The sequence below is a fragment of the Orbicella faveolata genome, unplaced genomic scaffold, assembly GCF_042242905.1.
Source record: "Orbicella faveolata isolate gen_17 unplaced genomic scaffold, um_ofav_v1 contig_48, whole genome shotgun sequence".
NCBI classification, from domain to species: Eukaryota; Metazoa; Cnidaria; class Anthozoa; order Scleractinia; family Merulinidae; genus Orbicella; species Orbicella faveolata.
Window position 1 is genome coordinate 1,943,430 of NW_028301578.1, and position 21,492 is coordinate 1,964,921.

The 21,492-nt window shown below is 39.1% G+C and overlaps 1 protein-coding gene across 1 annotated transcript; it reads right to left on the reverse strand.

Annotated features, from left to right (window-relative positions):
* Positions 1 to 10,778: 10,778 nt before the first annotated feature.
* On the reverse strand, positions 10,779 to 19,013 carry LOC110068939 (uncharacterized). The gene is made up of 8 exons (XM_020776358.2): positions 18,765 to 19,013; positions 17,607 to 17,792; positions 16,868 to 17,028; positions 15,868 to 16,015; positions 15,403 to 15,453; positions 14,914 to 14,995; positions 14,359 to 14,533; positions 10,779 to 13,674 (listed from the first exon to the last, which is right to left on the reverse strand). Exons 1-8 carry the CDS (start codon positions 18,859 to 18,861, stop codon positions 13,435 to 13,437), a joined length of 1,140 nt encoding a protein of 379 aa, XP_020632017.1. The 5' UTR covers positions 18,862 to 19,013; the 3' UTR covers positions 10,779 to 13,434.
* Positions 19,014 to 21,492: the final 2,479 nt, after the last annotated feature.

Consider the following 21,492-nt stretch of genomic DNA (forward strand, 5'->3'; position numbering starts at 1 on the left):
CTGCACTGTTATCAATATCCAGTTTAGCTAAAATTGGTATCTACAGGCAAATCGGAGTAATTGGTCTCGCAAAGTCCAAAAAAAATCATTAGCCAGAAATATTTCCCGCTAAATTTTTAGCGAAGAATTTCACCTTATACCGACTTTCTGCGATTGCTATCCCTTATTTACTAAAGTATTTGCAAAAAATAGTTAGCTGGACTGCAGAATAGCATATTTAAGCTGTGACATCGTTATTAAACTATGAAAACATTTCAAACTTGCCAAATCCTTACCATTATTTAGGCTAAATTTCAACGGATGCTCAGGTCACTGGTCTCTTTTGCTGTTTAGTAGAACAAACTTCAAGTTAATAGTGAGCGAAGCTTTTCCCTGAATTTAATTTTAGGACCTCGGCAAACCCCTTGTTTGAATCGATTTTTTCGTTTTCGGAAGGCGTGACGCGTTACAGATTCAAAGGTCAGATGACAGGACTTGGAGATGTCGATGTCACCTAAAGGTTTTTCCTTGGTTTTGAAAATATTAGCTGTTCTTTCGGATCAAAAAAATCGCCTAGCATTGCTGGTGGCGGGGGCAGTTTTTCTTCAATTATTAGCGTGCAAACGAGATAGTCGAGGAAAGACGTTAGGGGTGGTGTCTATTTGCCGCAACCTAATGTAAACAATGAGGAAATACAGCTCCCTGCTCTCCGGCCTACTAAAGGATCAACAAGAAGCTATTTTTCAGAAAGAAATATTGTTTCGTTTCCAGAAAGATATCCAAAGTCTGAGAAAGGCTGGGGTTTTGATATCTTGTGCATGAGAAGTCCTGGGGTGAGGGGGATATGTGCCAACGCGCCGCTTTGCACCGCACTGATCTGCTCAGTTGCCAGAGCCTGGGGTTTTTGTCAAGGTGAGGTTTAGTACTGAACCTACTGTAAAAGAGAAAGGGCTAATTAATTTAGGCTGTCTACACATGAATCAGTTATTACAGTCAACGCGCTTCGAAATGTATTTACTTGTGACACTTCACTTTGACTTTGCCGTAGGGGAGGGGGGTGCTCCCTTACATGGGCTATATAAGTATGTCCAGCATCAGAGGGACATGTTTTTTTTTTATGACATTTTAAGTCAGAAGTACAGTATCGAGTTTGGTAATCTTGGTCTCAAATTGGGTATGGTTTTTGCACTCTAGTCTTGAATTAATTATGTTTTTTAGACGAAGCTACTTTTTTCATCATTATCGATAAGACCAACAACTAAAGCCATTTGCAATACCTTTAACATCATTCTGAACTAGAGAACTACGGCAGGTGTGAAACAGGATATTAATTTAAGGGTCAGGCCATAAATAGGTTAGACAAATCGCAGACTTTGATCTTAAGTAGGGTAAGTGCTTTGGGAAGCGGCCGGGCCGCACAGCCCCGCCAAAGTTTTCAGAAATTCAAAGTATTGTGTGTGAGGCTAAATAAAGCTAAGAGGCAAAAGCATTTCACGCATAATTTTTCCATTTCTGTGCCGGGCAGTCCTTGATTCGAATGGATGCGGCACTCTACGTTTCGTTGTCAGTGACACAGTATATTTTTCTTTTTAAAGGACGCCTCATGTGTGACAACAGTTCTGCAATTATTCCTCCACTTTCGCTTGAATATTATGAAGCTAGAATTCAAATGCTATCGGTGTTTTCATGGAAACTAGCTCTTGAAATGCCGCGGCATGTCGAAATACACTGAAATTTACTTATTTTTAAAGACGCGCTCTAAGAAGTAAAGCTACTGGAATTGTGGCGGAAATTCGAGAAATTCAACTAAATCTGGAAAATGTCGACACCTACCATATTTTTGCCTATTTTGCAATATACCAACGTTAATTAAAATACAATATGATGAATCAGTTACCTTCCACAATATATCGTATCTGTAGTATCGTCCAAACGCACCAAATGCGTGTTCTTTTCCCGTAAACAGCCACAGAATAGGGGCGGGATTGTTATTCCTGACAAGTGTTCTGATTGACCAAAATTATGTCGCTGTAGTTGTGATCTTAATCACATTTAAGGACGGTGCCTAGATCTGAAAACTACATAGTCAATGGTAACATAAAAACCATTTTTAGTTTTTTTTTAATAACAAAATCGTGGCAACAGCACTTTTAGCGTCTCTGACAGCCTTCCTCTGTTTGAGCTAAAATATAGTCTAAATATCTTTTGCTCACAACCAGAAACTAATCACCTACTGAATGGGCTTTCCACTTCCATTTCATAACATAAAATATAGGGGTAACCTCGCGTTTTTTTAAAGTTATTGATCCTTTTTGAAACTTTTTACGGTGCTCGTTACATTTTTTCCTGTCACCTTCCCAGTAAGTAAAACACTTGCGTATCTCGAACTTGTTTTGCACGCACACTACGCCATCTGCAGGCACATGTTTACAATTGGATTTCAGTATAATTTTCGACAGATAACAGCTAGTTTTTCAGCTAGAAGACGTTAACTGTTAGTGGTTAGCGATATGCTGCTGTTCTGGTGTTCCTGGTTTAAGTACAGTTTCATTAAACTTGATTTGGTCACAGTAGGAAAATTTTGCTTTCAATTTAGTCGTGTATTTGGTAGCGTAGTTGATTGCGTCATGTCAACCCAGCGCGCGTGTGGCGCTTAAACCATGCCTTGCGTGATGCGCAGAACGTGTGCGCATTAACAAAAGTAGGCACCGTCCTTAAATCAAGTACGGAATCAGATATCTTCGTTTCAGTAAGACTTAGGAACATTTAAGTCGCGAATTATTTTTAGCTGCATGACATTTTAATTTGCTTTTCTTTCCGTGTCACGGAATAAAATTTAGTTTCGAGAAGTTATTTTTGCTGAACATGTTTACCTTGTGAATTACAAGCGTCTACCCTGATAACATTCATACTCACTATGTCATTAAATCACTCTGAAACGGAAAACAGAACCATTTCTTTGCTGAACTAAACAAAACTAACTGTCCTAACTGCTTCCATCGGCTTAAAATATCGTATTGATGGTCAAATCGCGTGGTGTGGCGGTGTCTCTACTTCGAAAATATATTTCTTTTTCACTACCACTATCAAGTCCAGCTCGCAGTTTTCTTGTGTAAGATAATACCGAGAAACGAGAGTTTCACTGAAATGTTGCAAATGACACATTTTGTTACGATGCACAGAGTTTTGGCTGAAATTTTGCCGCCGTATTTACATTAAAAGTTACGAACTTTACTCGGATTGGATATTACAAATCACTATGTACTTAGTTCACCCCTGAACTGGAAACAATACCGTTTCGTTTCTGAGGAAGCGAAACAAAAAGGACAGACAACTGGGATAAACATCTCAATACGTGTAATCGTTGCTAGGCCAGTATTGCCAGCGGAAATCTTTCTTGCGTTTTATGTTGCCTTTGGTATGATCGCAGGTTAGTACAGCGTCTGGTTTTCTGCTCTGGAACTTTTACTTTCAACAAAAGTAATATAAAGTTGCCTCTGTCAATATTGGCCACAAAACCCCTTTAATGCAACGAAATTACATCCAAATTTGTATTGATAATTTCTTGATAATTTTACTGCTGTTGTTGTCAGAGTTCATAAGGAACGATATTGTAATATGTTTGTGATCCATGAAACGTAAATTGAAATACATTTTGCACGCAACTAAGTTGCTCTGAAGATTAATTGAGATAGTTTTAACGTGGTTCATGATAAAAAAAAAATCTTGCGGAGGCAAATTCATTTTCCTTAACCCTACCAAAATGCAGTTGTATTCGTGTTAAGGTAAATGAGACGGTAGCTCAAGAATATCTACAAAACAAAAGATGGTTCAACTGATCTGAATGTCAAAAATAAACGGAGTAATGGCTGAATGGATTGTTAAAAAAGAAACGATATTTGTCCAGAGGGTAGTGTTTTTATCCTTCCTGCCTCATTCAAGAAGGATGCAGAGGTGGAACAAAGTACCATTACATAGTGGTAACGGAGAAAGGACACCTCCCACCCCCTCCATCTCACTACCACCCAAACCTTGTTGTTTGCAAGGGGGTGGAAGATAAATTTACTGTCCTAGACGACATTTCAATTTCATTTAGTTTTCTAACGACTCATTAAATAAAGTTGTTTTATTTTTGCCATTTACATGTAAGTCAGCTTAGTGTTTGCCGCGGATTACTTAAAGACGCCTTGTTTACAGTTCGTCGATACAATGTCACAGGCAGAATCTGCAGAGAGAGGAAAAAAATTAGCCTGCTGTGGTACATTCCTCTCCCGGATCACGAAAATAATACCCAGGATTCGTATGGTTTTTCGGTTGCATTATAAGTATAAACCAAGTATATATATCTACACACTATGGATCCTTATTCTTTGATTAATTCTGCTAAATTCAGCAGATTTTTCCGGGTGTGATTTTTCGAGACATCTTAAGAGACCTTTGAATCAGCTCTATAGCAAGTTGTTTTAAGTCAATTGCGTGCACGAGGTAATATCAAAGGAAATGAAACTGAAAACGAGACGGTGTACCAACCTGCGACGATACAAACGACAACAATGAACGTGAGAAAGATTTCCGCTGGCAATCTTGACCTTGCAACCACTACACGTATTGAGAAGTTTATTCAGTGTTTTTTCACACTCCAGTCGTCTGTCCTTTATGATCCTTTCGTAGGCCGGGTAGCGGCCTACGAAATCTGCGTTGCTGTGTAAACAATCTGCTGCGCCAAATAGACACCATCCCTAACGTCTTTCCTCGACTATCTCGTTTGCACGCTAATAATTGAGAAAAAACTGCCGCGCCACCAGCAATGTTAGGCGATTTTTCTGATCCGAAAGAACAGCTAATATTTTCAAAACCAAGGAAAAACCTTTAGGTGACATCGACATCTCCAAGTCCTGTCATCTGACCTTTGAATCTGTAACGCGTCACGCCTTCCGGAAACGAGTAAATCGATGTAAACAAGGGGTTTGCCGAAGTCCCAAAATTAAAATTCAGAGAAAAGCCTCACTCACTAATAACTTGCAGTTTGTTCTACTGAACAGCAAAAGAGACCAGCGAACTGAGGATCCACTCTGTTTTTCCATGCAGCGTGACGTTAAAAATAGAATTTTCGCGGGAAAATTTAGTTTAAATAATGGTAAGGATTTGTCGAGTTTGAAATGTTTACACAGGTTAATAACGATTCACAGCTTAAATATTCTATATAGTGCAGCCCAGCTAACTATTTTTTGCAAATATTTTAGTAAATAAGGGATAACAATCGCAGAAAGTCGGTATAAGGTGATATTCTTCGCTAAAAATTTAGCGGGAAATATTTCTGGCTAATGACTTTTTTTCGACTTTGCAAGACCAGTTACTCTGATTTGCCTGTAGATACCAATTTTAACTAAACTGGATATCGATGACAGTGCAGTAGACTATCACAAAAACGTCTTTCCGTGAAAATAAACTACCGCACTTTTGAAAAACGAGTCGCTGAAAATGGCTAAAATTTGGGTCACGCTCATTAACGATTCGGCGGCGATATTTGGCACCTCGTGAAAACCGTAGAATTAATGCGAAAGACGTCTAATATTTCTCAATCAACTAATAAGGGGACAAATATTATCTCACGAAAATAAGAGTTTCTGGAATTTGTAGGAAGTACCTTTTAGGCTCACCTAAAGTTGCCCGAAATTTCGATCATTTTAGACCGCTTAAGAGGCCAAAATCATGATGTGGTGATATCTCGAAGAAAACCGAACGCCTACCTCGGCAAATGTCATGGTTGTTAATCTTTTCGGATAGCTTTTATACTGCGAAAAGATGAATGTAAACGGCCGACCTCAATCTTTTGGTACTAGCCCGGTTTCCTCTCACAATCACTCTTAAGAGCAGCTTCGCCTGAATATCAACTTGACTTGGAAATAGCGAAAAAATCGAATTTCTTCAAACTCGCCCAGAATGAAGCCCTACGGGCACTTGTTACAAAAATATCGTTTTAAGTTCGATAAATGAAAAATTATTTTTTTCCTCAATTGTTTCGTTTCGATGCCCCAAATCGGCCAAAATCCATCGAAAATGAGTGGCATATTCAGAGGCTAGTAAACTCAAAAGCAAAAATCTTCATTACAAACTGATTGCACGTCGTATTTGTACTTCTTTTTTTGTCTATTTAGAGCTAAATAGATCGTGATTTGATCAGAACTTAAATATTTGACGAATTTTCTAAATTAACGACCCAAGACAGCTTTACAAGAGGTCTACATTTAGCCTATTTTCAAATTCTAAAAAGGCGTTCTGGTACACGGCTTTTCCCGAAATGACTAGTTTGGTCTGAAAGAGCATTGTTTCTTCTTCAAATTAGTGAAATAAAATTTTTGGGTAAATAAAATCGCGAGCGCTGAGATGGCGAACTAAATGCAGCACTTCTTCCTGAAAACGTGACCTTTGACCCAAGCGTAACGAAACCAATTACTGCAAGAAAACCCGGAAGAAAAGCAAACGCTTCGTTATTTTGAAACAATTTCTAGTGATATCTCTCCGAAACCATGATTGCAAGAAGCTATTTCCAGATATGAAATCTTGTAGGGTCAAAGAAGGAGCTAAAGGGCGCATTTTGACACAATAACTTTGTTTGCTGAGAATTGAAGTCAATGACCGCCGTTAACGAATTCCAGTGAAATTTGCAAACTTGAAGTATGTTAGCCGATACTTACCTGAATATTTATATTAATAGAAGAGTCGTCTTCTTGGATTAACCTTCAAAAGAAGCTGGACCCAGATTTGGAAACCTCTAAAAGAAGAAATGTTTAATGTTCGGTGACCTGCCCGCTGCTATAAATTAGCTTAAATTCCATGCACATGCCGACCGCATGTTTGTCGGGGTGTGAACAAAACGTGGGGTAGGCCATGGCCTACCCTGTGGCTTACCCTATGGACTACCGGTGGTCAGATTTTTGAAAACATAAACAAAACATCAGTAAGAGTCGAATGGGTAAGGTGGCATAAAATTATTTCCCTCGTGCTTTCTTGTATCCCTCTAATAGGTGTATACGAAAAGTCACTAACACCAGCACTAACAGTCACTAACGCCGTTCATTACATGTTTACACTGGCACTCCACAATATGTTAGAAACTGGCAACCGGTATGGATCGTGGAGCAGCCATTTTGGATATTCGCAGCGACCACGTAATATCGACCCTTTCTCCAGGGGGGGAATTCCATATCTAAATGACAGGGGTGTTTGCCATACCTTTTAGGGGTTAAAAACGCAGTTTTAGTACCTCTTAGGCGTTCTTTCTAAAATTTCTGACCGGCACCCCCGTCTTTTTTATATGGGAGTCCCAGCCGGCCCCTTCCCCTCCATCCTAACCTGCCGTTATGGCTGATTGCTTGGATGGGGAAGCTAGTTGTCGAAGAACGCGAGAATTAGGATGGTTCAAGGTTGAGTGTTGTAAGGTTTACATTGTTTCGTTTCCTCTGATGCTGATAATCGTGTTAGTGACTTTTTCGTATACCCCTTTTAGAGGGATATAATTTTATGCCACCTTACCCATTCGACTCTTACTGATGTTCTGTTTATGTTTTCAAAAATCTGACCACCGGTAGGCCATAGGGTAAGCGACAGGGTAGGCCATGGCCTACACCATGGCCTACCCCGCGTTTTGTACACATCCTGTTTGTCGTGAAACTCACTTAACTCCTCTCACAGTTTCCATGGGCAACCCCAAAATAAACAATCCACAAAAATGTATAGTGAAATTGGCTGTCTTCATGAACAGTTAGAAGGCAAAATCAAGTTCCATTACCTTTTAAAAGTGCTTGATTCTACTTTGTTCACTCAGTAGTTACTGTCACGTTCGAATACTGCGTAGTATCGGTCACGCCAAAACACTGCAGACCGTGCAGACTGAGTAAGTTTCCCATACAAAGTCTTGTACGCGTTTGTCTATCGAATCAAAAGTCAAATACTGCGCTTGTGCAGCCTGTGGATAAATGTCAAACTTTCAGGTATATTTAACACTATTTTGTAACTAGACCCAAAAAAAGGAGTCACAGTGAAAAGCCGAACCAAGTGTCTACAGTCTGCACGGTCTGCACTGTTTTGGCGTGACCGATTCGCGGCATTCGAACGTGAGAGTAGTGAACAAAGTCGACGCAAACAAATAAACTCAAGCACTTTTTAAAGGTAATGGAACTTGACTCTAGCTTCTAACTGTTCATGAAGACAGCCAATTTCACTTTACATTTTTGGGGATCGTTTATTTTGGGGTTGCCCATGGAAACTGTCAGTGGAGTTCAGTTGGTTTTACGACAAACATGCGGTTGGCATGTGCATGGAATTTATAGCATCGGGCAGGTCACGGAATATTAAACATTTCTTCTTTTAGAGGTTTCCAAATCTGGGTCCAGCTTCTTTTGAAGGTTAATCCAAGAAGACGACTCTTCTATAAATATAAATATTCAGGTAAGTATCGGCTAACATACTTCAAGTTTGCAAATTTCACTGGAATTCGTTAACGGCGGTCATTGACTTCAATTCTCAGCAAACAAAGTTATTGTGTCAAAATGCGCCCTTTAGCTCCTTCTTTGACCCTGCAAGATTTCATATCTGGAAATTGCTTCTTGCAATCATGGTTTCGGAGAGATATCACTAGAAATTGTTTCAAAATAACGAAGCGTTTGCTTTTCTTCTGGGTTTTCTTGCAGTAATCGGTTTCGTTACGCTTGGGTCAAAGGTCACGTTTTCAGGAAGAAGTGCTGCATTTAGTTCGCCATCTCAGCGCTCGCGATTTTATTTACCCAAAAATTTTATTTCACTAATTTGAAGAAGAAACAATGCTCTTTCAGACCAAACTAGTCATTTCGGGAAAAGCCGTGTACCAGAACGCCTTTTTAGAATTTGAAAATAGGCTAAATGTAGACCTCTTGTAAAGCTGTCTTGGGTCGTTAATTTAGAAAATTCGTCAAATATTTAAGTTCTGATCAAATCACGATCTATTTAGCTCTAAATTGACAAAAAAAGAAGTACAAATACGACGTGCAATCAGTTTGTAATGAAGATTTTTGCTTTTGAGTTTACGAGCCTCTGAATATGCGACTTATTTTCGATGGATTTTGGCCGATTTGGGGCATCGAAACGAAAAAAATTGCGGAAAAAATTTTTTTTTGATTCATCGAACTTAAAACAATGTTTTTGTAACAAGTGCCCGCAGGGCTTCATTCTGGGCGGGTTTGAAGAAATTCGATTTTTTCGCTATTTCCAACTTGAAGTCTAGTTGATATTTAGGCGAAGCTGCTCTTAAGTCGCTAACTTAAGAATCCATTTGAAGCCAACATAAATCACAATAATACAATTTCTACGTACATGTATTAAAATTACAACTCGGCTCGGAGGTTTGAGGGAATAAAAAAAATAGATTAATTATATATCCATCGACCTCCGTATGATTTGTTTAGGCCAAGTTAGAAGCTTAAAATATATCGAAAATGGCGAATTGTCAAAACGTTCTAGCTAAGAAGACTGAAAAACAATTTCAGCTATATTTAATTTTTGTATTCTGAAATTTTGAACAGGGGGCTTCGAGATGTTCCCCAGTTTTATTGTTAAATTAGTGTTACACTAGCAACGTCATCATGCAACCATAATGGCTAACTTTTTAAATATCCCCTTCTTCCAACAGCTTCATGTGTTTTAGAATGCAACTCCAATATAGCTAACACACCTTGCGAAAATTCCCGTTTCTGATCACAGTGTCCAAGCAATACCACGTACAAGACGAATTTACCATAAATGTCGCCGGAAATAACCACCGAATCAATCCACACGAGCAAAAACGGCTCCATCCCTCAATGTTCCACAATTGAATTATTGTGACTCCAAAGCTGACTCGAGCCAAACTTGCAAAAATTTGAACTAAATTTCGTCCATTTTAAGAATATATATTGATCATTAGATAAAGTCGAACCTCTATTAAGCGGCCACCCCTTATTGAGCGGCCAGTTATCAAAGTCCCGAAATTATTTTCAGTAAAATACTGTAAACAAAAACCCTATTAACCGGCCACCGCTATTAAGTGGCCGCGGCCACCTTTTGGTCGTCCCGATGAGGGTTTTTCTATTGTCTTTGCCCCTATTAAACGACCGCCCAAAATCTAAAAACTTTGTTTTGGAAAAGGCGACGGCAGATAAGAGTCCGAAAAAGACGGTAACGAGTGATTAAAACATTCAAACACACGTTTATCATGGTTGTCTTTATGTGACTCGATGTTCACTGGGAAATTAACCCGATGGTGAAAAATATTCAAGGTACACTAACCTCAATTAAGCGGCCACCTCCCATTTCCCCGAGGGTGGCCGCTTAAAAGGGGTTCGACTGTATATTGCAAATAAAGCCTTTCTAAAACATGCATAGCAGGAGTGAGACTGCTGCTCTTATCTGAACTCTTTGAACGGAATAATCAACTAAGTTGCAAGATTCTCTCCCTCTCCTACTCCAATCCGAACTAATCCATGTTTATTTCTATTTGTTATATAACTGAGAAAATTACTTTATTGTGATTAACCGAGACCTGGCCCATTTATCGTTAATTTTTAACGCTTTTGTGATTTTCCCAGTCATATAATAAATGAGTAATCGTATGAAGGTTGAACAATTATTTTGCACTACCCGTGATATTTGAAAATTCTTTCAAATTGCATCCGCTTAAAGGCTCGTGTAATTTTGAGAGGATTTTCAAACATCACTCGTGGTGTAAATCCTTAATTGCACCTGCATTCATATGATTACCTACACTAATAAGCAAATAGACACACTTTTTAAGTCGGAATTAATTAATTCTCTTTGAGAGAAATATATTTCCTTTTTCTCATTTGCTGACTTACGAAGTCATTTACCCAGAAGTACAGCCTTTACAGGAAATAATAGCACCTTATTTTAAGAGCAAAAATAGAAACGCCTGCCGAGAGTTCAGTAACACAAACACTTGGAACAACTATATAGACTCTATATATAGACTTGTTTTATATACGCATGATGATAGATGCGAACGCAGTTATAACACTACTGGAAAAAGGACCTGAAAAATATTTCAGCCTTTGAGCGGGATTCGAACCCACGACCTTTGCGATACCGCTGTAATGCTCTGTAATGCTGAGCTATCAAAGCCACATGAGAGCGGTCGTGTTTGGGTTGGCCCTTTATGTTCAATGGACTGTTGGACATTTATTACTTTTTATATAGTTTATTACTCGGCGACCACTTAATTTTGTACTAGGAAGTTACTTAAGACAGTCTCGTTGGTCAATTTTTCTTAGCCAAGTTTGTTGATAGTTTTGACTCTAAATGCCTGGTATTCACAACAAATATTCATAAGCTAGCACGGATCTACTGTCTACCTCTGATAAGATCCCACGGAATTTGGAATTTTCCTAATGCTATTACTTTGAAAATTACGTAAATTACAGTTAAATAAGCGAGCCTAGTTTATACGAGTTCATCAAATATTTGTTTAATTAAGTTGCAACGCGTAAGATGCCGAAAAAAGGAACTTGAAGGAGCTCAGTTGCGATATTTTGAATTATTTTAGCCATGAACAAAATTACCTTTACATTGAAGGAAACACGAAAATAATAGTTTACTAAGATAGAAAAACACCAAAACGATGAAAATAAACCATAAAGAAACAAGGATGTTTGAGGATAGAGAAGATTGACACGGACTGCAAACGACTAACTTGAAAAATTTAGGTTAAACTTTTCAAGATATGCAAACTGTGAGGTAGCTCCTTTAAGGCTGGTTTGCACTTGCGCATAAGCATAAGCATTACCCGACATAATACGTGGACGCAGTAACATCTTGTTAGGAAAATTACTTAAAGGATTCTTACTGTATCTGCATATTTTGTTTATTCTTATGATTGTTTATGTTTACGCTTATGCTTGTGCGCTATAGTGAAAACCAGTTCATAAAACACGTGCTATAGAACGTGCGTGCTTTCACATGACGCCACGGCAGCCATATTGGAGTTCCAGAATAATGAAATGGCAGCCATGCTGGTGTACCAAACCAATCCTGTGGGATGTAAACACTTTCTTTTTTTCCAATGAATTTGCATGGCTGCTGGCCACGTGAGTAAAAACGCTCTATATGCACATAGTGCATACTTCAATTCAATCTTTTTAAAGTATAACTACCATAGAGAAAAATCTCTCATACTAACGGACACCTCGCACGATGTCCTCAAACGATCACCTTCCGATAGCGGACTCGTCTAATAAGCGGGCGCTTGCTCTCTGTCCAGCCACTTATAAACACTACATCTTTTTAACTTCCTGTAAGCGCTTTTGTACTAAAAACTCATGAAAAGTTACGATTCCACTCTACCGTTTTCGCAGCGTGTTCCCTTCAACACTAACGGGTTTAAGAAACCAGGACGTGACAACGAAGACAACGTCGATTAAGAAAATGATTTTATACTTTACCTACGAATCTCGCGATACTCTAAAGTCATTTTCCTTTGTTTTTCAGTGTCAAAACTATCCCGAAACTGAATCTGGGACAGGGCGAAACATTTGAAAGACATCAACGAAATTAGCCGTCGTGGTTCATGTTCCCCGAATAACGGCAGAATTTGATCATTTCACGTTCTTGTTTTGCTGAGGACGGCAGCGAAATGTACCAAGAATTCTAACGCACGTGCACAGCCATTGCTCTGCTCATTAAACCTCCTGTTTAGCAATGTTCCCGTTGCCGTTGCCGTCGTGGTTTTCTTAAACTCGCCAGTTACAAAAACACTCCAAACGCTGAGGTTCGCTGATGCCAAAAACACCATCATTTGCGCATGTGCCATGAATGACGTTAGCGTTTCTGAAAAGCTCCGTTTTCGCCATCCACACTAATACAACGGTGTTCCTTTTCTTAAATCTCTCCATTCTCGGCATCTCATCGTCTTCATTCGATGAAGGAAATGAAAATTTTCGATGGTTTTAGTGTCGCGATGGGCGAAAACGTAATACAAAAACACACTAGGGTGTAAAAAGAATGCGAGTTTTTATCAATCAGAAAACACTCGAAAACCTCTGTGTCACACGCCTGAAGTAAGCTATAGAAGTGATGTTTCCTTCTCAAAACTTCCCTTGGAGGAAGACTTTTCATCAAAATATTAATCTGCAAGAAATGTGTCGTTTAGGTGGCGGCCAATTAAATCTATATTAGCGGTCAACTGAGAAACGTCCGAAAACAAATCGTCCGTTTGGGAGATCCATGAGTTGCTCTGAGACTTTCCGGATCCCGGGCATTTTCGGTCCTAGTCGGCAAGGAAATTTTAAATATAGGGTGGCTGCTAAACAGAACAAAGAACAACGCATTCATCGCAGGTAATTGGATGCGAGAGCGCCTTTTCAACTGATGAGCCGTCTCGAAGTTGATGTAACCCTAGAATTAATCGTCCATTATTTAATGATCCATAATCTATCGCACTACCGATTCGTAAAGATGTTCGGACCTCCCGGTGTTGCGTCTGCCCTGGGAACTCACGGATGCCCCCCTGTAAGGTTGGTTTTGAGAGCTGACAGAGGCTCCTCGGGTGGGCCCACTACCGTTCTGGCTTGGAAGAGCGGCGGGCGATTCATCTTCGTCTTCGTCTGCGACTGAGAAGTGAGTGACGCCGTGTTTGTTGTCGAAACCATCATCAGTGAAGTGGGCAACGACCTAGTAAACCAAATAAATAAGTCATGCGTGTGCGTCAGATGATATGAATCACAGAGAAAGGATATAGGTATCTTGTAGATGACACATAACTAGAACGTGCTAGGAAAAGCATGAAACCCCTCAGGCACATGAAGGAACGCAAATACAGTTGTACAAGTAAGTGGCCTGTTTTTCTCCATCCTAATTCCCAGTTCCATGGCGGATGACCTACGACAACCTTATAGCTGTTCAAAATTTTCTCTGGAGGGTTTAGCACTGCAAATACTTTACCAAAGACTTATAGCCACTTTCTGCTCTTGACACGTCGCGCAAAGTTTTAGACCTTGTTATTATGAAGGAAAGGAGCCAAATTGAGAGCATGATAAGATTTGTTTACTTTTCTTGCAATCAGCCTCTCAATGGTCACATAATGTTTTTCTTTAAGTCTGTGAAAAGTCAGAATTATACATATCTTTCTTCAATTGTGGTACCTTTGCCTCGTAATAGAAGCTGGCGTCTGCTAAATCATCACCATTTTGGGCTTTTGTTGTGCTAAATACAGCAAATTGAAATCGGAAAATTCCTACTTTTCATACGATCAGTTAATTATGGTCATTGAAAATTGTTAATCGATAAGCAAATTCCCATGCGGGAACTTGCAGCGCTCTCACTGTCATCTTACTGAAACCCAGCATACACTCGTACCTCTTGCACTTCGTCCTCAGGTTCCTCATAGGCTTCGTTATCACGTGATTCCATCATATCTGTCATAACAATGGTCATTGTCCCGTTCTGTGGCTGTGACTTTGGCGCCCTTGGGTTCGTGTAGAATGATGGTTGCTTCTTTTCTGTTTTACTGGGCCTCGGCTTCAAAGCTAAACTGTAGTACAAACAAGAATCACGGTACAGTAACTGGCATCTTTGTAGACAGAAAAGTCTACTAAAAATAGTAGGGAAAATGCTCTCATTTTCTGGAATGAAATCTGAGAAAGAAAGCTGTTGTCTGAATTTGTAGTCCTTTTCTACAGATATAAACATACATTTGTTGGTTTCTGAGATAGATTGACTTCCATGATCATCTTTTTTTAAGAATAATACAGTGGAACACAGACACGTGGAAACTGATTTAGGGAAGAAGCTGACCACAGAAAAAAATTCTCTTCCTTTCCAGCATTCTATACAGGTTGCTTTTTTAGCTTTGAAAGCATTTTATTTATTGGAGAATATGTTTTGTAATGTCATAAAACATAAAATACTTACCTTCTACGTATTCGGCGATAGCAACACAAAGCCAATAGGATAAAGAAGACAAGTAAGATTATCAAAACCCACATCAAAGGCCCTGGAAAACAATGAATGGCGTAAATAATGGTCATCATTTACCTCTTCCAACATAGCACGTTCATAAAAGCTTTTTCGATAAAGGTTGTCCTACAAAGGTGCAAAAATGTACGCGACAAAGCTGCAAGGAGTTATGGGTAGTGTTAGTTTAACGCTGGTTGATCGAAATTTTCATTGTTTCAGTCTGATAGAGGGAAAGGAATTAATAGTTTCATTCTCCGTTTCGCTTTCCCTGGCATTGAAACGTCATGGACGTTGATGAATCAACGGTAAACTGACATCAACCATAGCACCTTTCGCCATGGTCGCGTGCACCTTAAGGCTTCAGTGGTACGAACTTTTGCGAACGAGGTAACACTACACAAGAAAAACAAAATGGTTACAGAGAGGAATAAAAACATGACTTACACCACCAATAATGGCGAATAGCAATTGAATCTTGTGTGATTATATTCTGGGCTGCAAAGCAAAATATAAGAAAGGTATAAAATATGAGTAAATATTTTTATGCTATTGTTACATGTCGCCGATGGTTTCAAATCTTATTTCAAAGACTTTTATACTGTATGTTCACTTTATATCAGTGATAACTGATTTAACAGTCTCGACGTTTTGCTCTCAGCATTCACATTCCCTGCACCTTAAATGTTAGTATATATTTACTAAGCAAGGGAGGACACATTAAGGTTTCTCGTACCAGGTCAATATTTGTCTTCAAATATTTTATGTACACTACGTTTTCTTTCGTCACATCATAGTTCATTGAATAGTTTATTTTCTTAGATTTATTTTGGTCGTGTTATGCTCTTCGCTTTTTGCTACGAAAACCTGTTTTTAAAGAGATTATCCAAATGATAATTGACTGATATTTACCGGTGACATTCCCAATGCCAAAGACTCCAATCCTCAAACAAATCTTCGAATCCCAAGACACAGGCTTAAATCGTAGATAACGAACCACTAAATGATATGGAAGCTCACAGCATGATATAGTGCTGCCATCTTTGTTACCGTCAAAAATCTGTATCAGGCGAAAAAAGTAACAAAAACACCATCATTGATTTATTATCGATTTTTAATATCTGGTTCCTCTGTAATTTTTGTTTTGAAGCATCTAACTCCATGCAAACATCTAAGTTAATTTATTCTTTTGGTAACAAATAAGAAAAAATATTTCCTAAATAAGAGACAAAATTCACTGGGAATTCAAGTGGCCCCAAGCCCCTTAGGATTTCCAGAACTGCCATGCGTCAAAGTGTAATATTGTGGCGCAACTACACACATAGCTGTGTCTGAATTGTTGCCAGTCGTCTTCATACAACTTCATACAACGCGCAGCTCGTCGCGAGGTTCGAGCGCAGGGTGAGATGGGCATCACCCCTTGTTCCCAACCTCGCACTTCTCATCTGTGCCGTGCCAGACGCTGTATAGACACCACTGGGGAAGACTCAGCAGCTGCGTTAATAAAGTCATGTTCTATTGGGATAAACCGTTTCAACCACGATACGGTCCACGTTTCTCAATACAACACTTTTCTTACCGCTTTCGATTGAAATGCGATCATGTCTGGGATTAGTCCTTACGCGGGCTACAATCACGCCACATAATCACGCAAGTGCTTTTTCAAACGTTTCAACCTGGTTGAGGCCGGTTGAAAACGTTTATCAGCCAAACCAACCGAGAACGGTTTTCCCCAATAGGACACGAAAACACTCAACGAACCCCGGCAACGAACCAGACCAGAAACGGTTGATCCCACTGACACTACCTAAGTGTTGTTATGTTGTAAATTTGAAAAGATATCTCCAAATTCACTCACATTTAAGCCTGGTGTTAAAAGTTCTAGATTTTGAAGGATACAATATGTCTATACCTTTAAATCTTTGTCGAAATAATACCCGTTGTAGGTTTCTCCATCAGAGCTGTATTGCAGTGTATACTCTTTTACCCAGGCGGTCACATTAGTTCCATTCACAACCTGAGGCGGATCGTTCATTCCTTGTGTCGCAATATGAGTCACCCGTGAAGTATAGACTGATGAGAAGAAAAGCTCATTGCGATCAGTGAAGTAGTGTATTTCCTGTTAGCTAACCCGTTAGACGCAATTCAGAAAGTCCGTCCGTCCGTCCGTCTCTCCGTCCCTTCATCCGTCTGTCCGTCCGTCCATTCGTCAGTCAGTCAGTCAGTCAGTCAGTCAGTTAGTCAGTCAGTTAACCCGTCAGTTGGTCGGTGGTCCATCGATCGGTAATTGTCAGTTAAACAATTGATCCATTAATCCGTTAATCCAACACACACTGACTGCTTAATGAGTCAGTCAACGATCGAGGCAGTTGCACACTACATCCGGGTTTGTACGCCGGCCATTTTAAGCATTGACCTCTTCAGATATCTTAGCTGACCTGAGGAAACAGGAAGAAAACTACCATACAACATGGTATATATTTGGACTCTGACTAACTCGCAGAAAATGCTAATTCTGGTGAAGGAACCGTGACAATTCAGTAGTTACACGTGGCCTATAACTACGGAATACTGCTTTTCTCTATCGCACTCTCTTACAAAACCTGCAACTGCAACGATATCTATGGAGTTTGGATAAGTATTGTACTCACTCAAATCTATCTGAAGGTATTGATCAGAGTCTGACTCCCCGGCGCACCAGGCGGTACCCTGGGAACCAGTGGGTCCTTGGTTTAGTCTTCCTCGGCCTGGGCCGTGATTGGTGTCTAGTGTTGATGACGCTTTCATGGCTTCATCCGGGATATGACCATCTTCAATTCCAAGCTCATTTAACTTGGCTATGATGATAAAAGGAAAGAGTAAATTTTGTTCCCCCGCTGCGAAAAGTACGCCGTATAAATATATTACTTAAATATAAATATATTGCTTTTTGTTATGCGAACAAATAATTCAATGTTTTATATAAGTCAGTAAGTAAGTAAGTAAGTAAGTAAGTAAGTAAGTAAGTAAGTAAGTAAGTAAGTAAGTAAGTAAGTAAGTAAGTAAGTAACAACTTTATTTACAGAGGGTAACACATAACAATAAAAAAAAAACTGACGAACCAGTGGCCCTCTATCCTAAGTTAGAAATATTATTTTTTGTTATGCGAACAAATGATTCAATTTTTGCACTCAATGTGCCAACAAATTGAAATTCAATTAATTAGTACGTTTACTTGACAGAAGAGAAATTAACATATGGTATGCGCTCGCGATCCAATAACATATAACTTGGCAAAAAGCTTTAGGTTATTCTGAACATGCGCGAGTCAATGATAAAAAGTAAACACGACATAAAACGGCTGTACACCACTTTCGTCTTATTAAAAGTATCTGTCTTTGAAACGTTTTGCATGACCTGATGAATTAACTACTCATCATTATGCCAAAACTCATTATTATGCCAGACGCTCTTACATATTTTCAGTAACAAATTTAAGTACAAACTCCCAGTTTTGTTTAAGTAACATTGATGTACTTTAACTCGAATAAGTTAGAAAAACAAATAAAGAGGTCCATATGGTGTGTATCATTTAGCTGAATGCACTTAAAAACTATCAATATCACTTGTACTTGAAAATTCGTGCGTTAGTCAAGCGTTGAAACCAACAAAGTTTATGTCTCGATGAAAATATAGATTAGAGTAAAACAAAGTGCCTAACAGTAGCTTAACTATTAACAAGCCTATCGTATTGAGTATGGATTGTCCGTAAGCTACTTAAGAAGTAAAGAAATTCTGGTTAGCATTATAGCAAACGAGGGTTAACTTACCGACGTTGCAATCACACGTCCAAACAACTTCGATACAGATATTGAGGGCTAGGATATAAACCAAAAGAAATATTTGTGGATATCTTTGTGAATTCATCGTTAGAATAACGCGCGTAGAGGGATTTGGCTTGAAGTGAAACTCTCAAGGTAGACAGAATCATGCGGTAAAAAGTTCTAAAGAATGTTCGATATTGGAAACATGGTAATAGCTTTTGTTGTGTGGCCAACGCGGCTATAAAGAAAAAATGTCGAATTGTAAATTACATGTTATGCTTGAGTTCATTTTACAGTTCACGTCATTCGTAAACTCATCAACTCCCTAACAACAACGTATACGTAATCGAGACTAGAAACGTCTACGAGATAAAATCGTTTGTCCAACACGTGTTGTCCAGAGTGGTTTTACACCAAAACTGCATTCTCGTACCATCTCGTCATACCTAAAAGCTCAGTTCTCACGTTTTAAAATTTTTGCCTTTGTTGTACGCTCAAAAGACAAAGGTCAAAAGACAAGTTGATTAAACCATAATCGCAGAGCAAATATCTCTGTTTTTAAAGGTGAAGTTTCACGTGACAGGGAAATGCATTTCAAAGGAGAAAGCTTCTTACACAACACAGCGTGGGTACACAGATATGTTTCATGACACGTTGCGTTTCATCACTCGGGTCCTTTAGGCAAGGTTTTAACACTAAATCAACCCCCCTGGTCTCGAACAACAAAGCAACATAAATGAATAATAGGGTATGATCATGAAACCCTATTTAATTTGGATGTAGGAGGGGTAGGAGGGGGCGGGATATGGCACAAGATGTATGATTGCGCTGATTACGAACTGACCTGACTCAAAAATAATTAAGGTCATACTAATGGCTAAACCTCGTGTCTTTTCAAAAACTATTGGGGGACAATTGGTGTCAATTGTTTGGCCCTTTTGTGCACTTCTTCCCAGGCTGATGAACTGAAAAAAATAATAAATAAATAACTAAGGACATAAAAAGCATCACCCGGGACCCAGCGGTGCCGGTTATTTTGTTGCTACGGATTTCCCAGTACATTTTGTTCAATGTACAGTAAGAATAATTATTCAATAAATGTCTTCCATACAGTACCTTACTTTTATGCTGTACAAAGTGGTTCTTCAATGATATAAGTTTGTGGATGAGACCCTTGTTTGTGACCATTCAAAACAACGCTTTTGAGCAATACTTTCATGTGGTACTATTTATTGTGCTGTAAAATGTTGGTTTCAACCTACAGTCTTACAAACACACATGCATGCACATATAGACTTTATTTCAGTGTCTAAAAGATTTATCCTTGAACGCTGATTGTGAACACAGTAGAGAAAATTAATACATCAATGTAAAAAAGTCGAACATCGAAATAGATAGAATATGCAGAATAGATCCAAAAGCAAGTCGATAAGTCTAAAATCACGACATGTACACGTCGCATTGGAATGTTCCATCTAATACGGTCCACAACATTAATTCTACGTACAGTCTTTTTAAAAGACTCTATGTTGGGTTTGTTGCGTTGGTCAATGCTGGGATGAAACCCTTGTATGAAAGTCATCGAGCAGTGCTAGCATCTCTTAATAATGCTGTACAAGATTAACCTGATTATAGAGGTTTTCTCTTGACCGCCGTGGCGGCTTTGTCGCTGTAAAAACACTGGGATCAGTGTGCTACAAGGTGGTACAACGTTTTAATTTGAAGATACTGAAATTAAGGTTACTTCAAACCTTCGCGGGACTACATTGGTCGATATTGTTTTGGTCAAGAAAATTAAAGTCCGCGAAGCTCAAGTTTGCATACTGTGAACGCTAGGGGTTCTGTTATTTCATTCTTGGCTCGCGGCTTTTCAAGTTGACACATTCCTCTGTGAAGGCGTGATATGTTTATAAATCTTTAGAAGACGAAAACTCGCACTCGTTTTTCGAGAGAATCCCTTCTCTTTAAATGAATTAATAGGGTATGCAAATTTGACGGTTTTCCGTGAAATTTGGTCAGAGCATTCACTGATAGATATGGAACAAAAGTGTGTCGGCGAATTCCCTTATTTTAAATACTTTCCTCGTTGCGGCGTTTAACGCAACAGGTTACGCGATTTTTTCGATAGTCGATCGAACTTGACAGATCTATAAAAAGATAACCAATAGAAATAAAAGAAAATACTGACACATTTTTGGAGATTGAGGCTTTGTGATAAACACTGCACAGTTATTTTGCATGAACGATCGCATTTGATACCCGATTAATTCGTTGGAACGTCAGTCGGTCATTTTGGAGCTGACGGCCTCTGCCGCCCTTGGAAAGCAAAATCCAAAACAAAACATAATTTTATCGAATTCTATATTTTATAACCTTTCTGTTGATATATAGTTTGTGGGGGTTTCCTTGAAAACAGCGCGCGTACGAATTTTTTTTCTGGAGCAAACCCGCGAAGGTTTGAAGTAACCTTAAAACATACCCATTTTACTACAGCATAAAGAAGCCACTGAGTGTATAGGATACATGAAATACTCCGTAACTGACTGTGACTCTCAAAGACGCTACATTTCTCACCAAGGCGGGCTGAAAGACCACGGCTAGAACTGTTGTTCGAGAGAACATATATGTACTTAAAACTCTGTCACTTCCTTACCTCCCCTTCCTTCCCTTTCTCTCCCCTTCGTTTCTCTCCTTTTTATTCCCCCCTTGTCTCCCCTCTTCTTCCCTACCGTTC

Coding starts and splice junctions, on each gene's coding strand:
- LOC110068939 (XM_020776358.2), bottom strand. CDS start 18,861: ATGAATTCACAAAGATATCCACAAATATTTCTTTTGGTTTATATCCTA. Junction 17,793..18,764: donor GACGTGTGATTGCAACGTCG/GTAAGTTAACCC, acceptor TTATCATCATAG/CCAAGTTAAATGAGCTTGGA. Junction 15,454..15,867: donor TGGCATTGGGAATGTCACCG/GTAAATATCAGT, acceptor TTTGCTTTGCAG/CCCAGAATATAATCACACAA.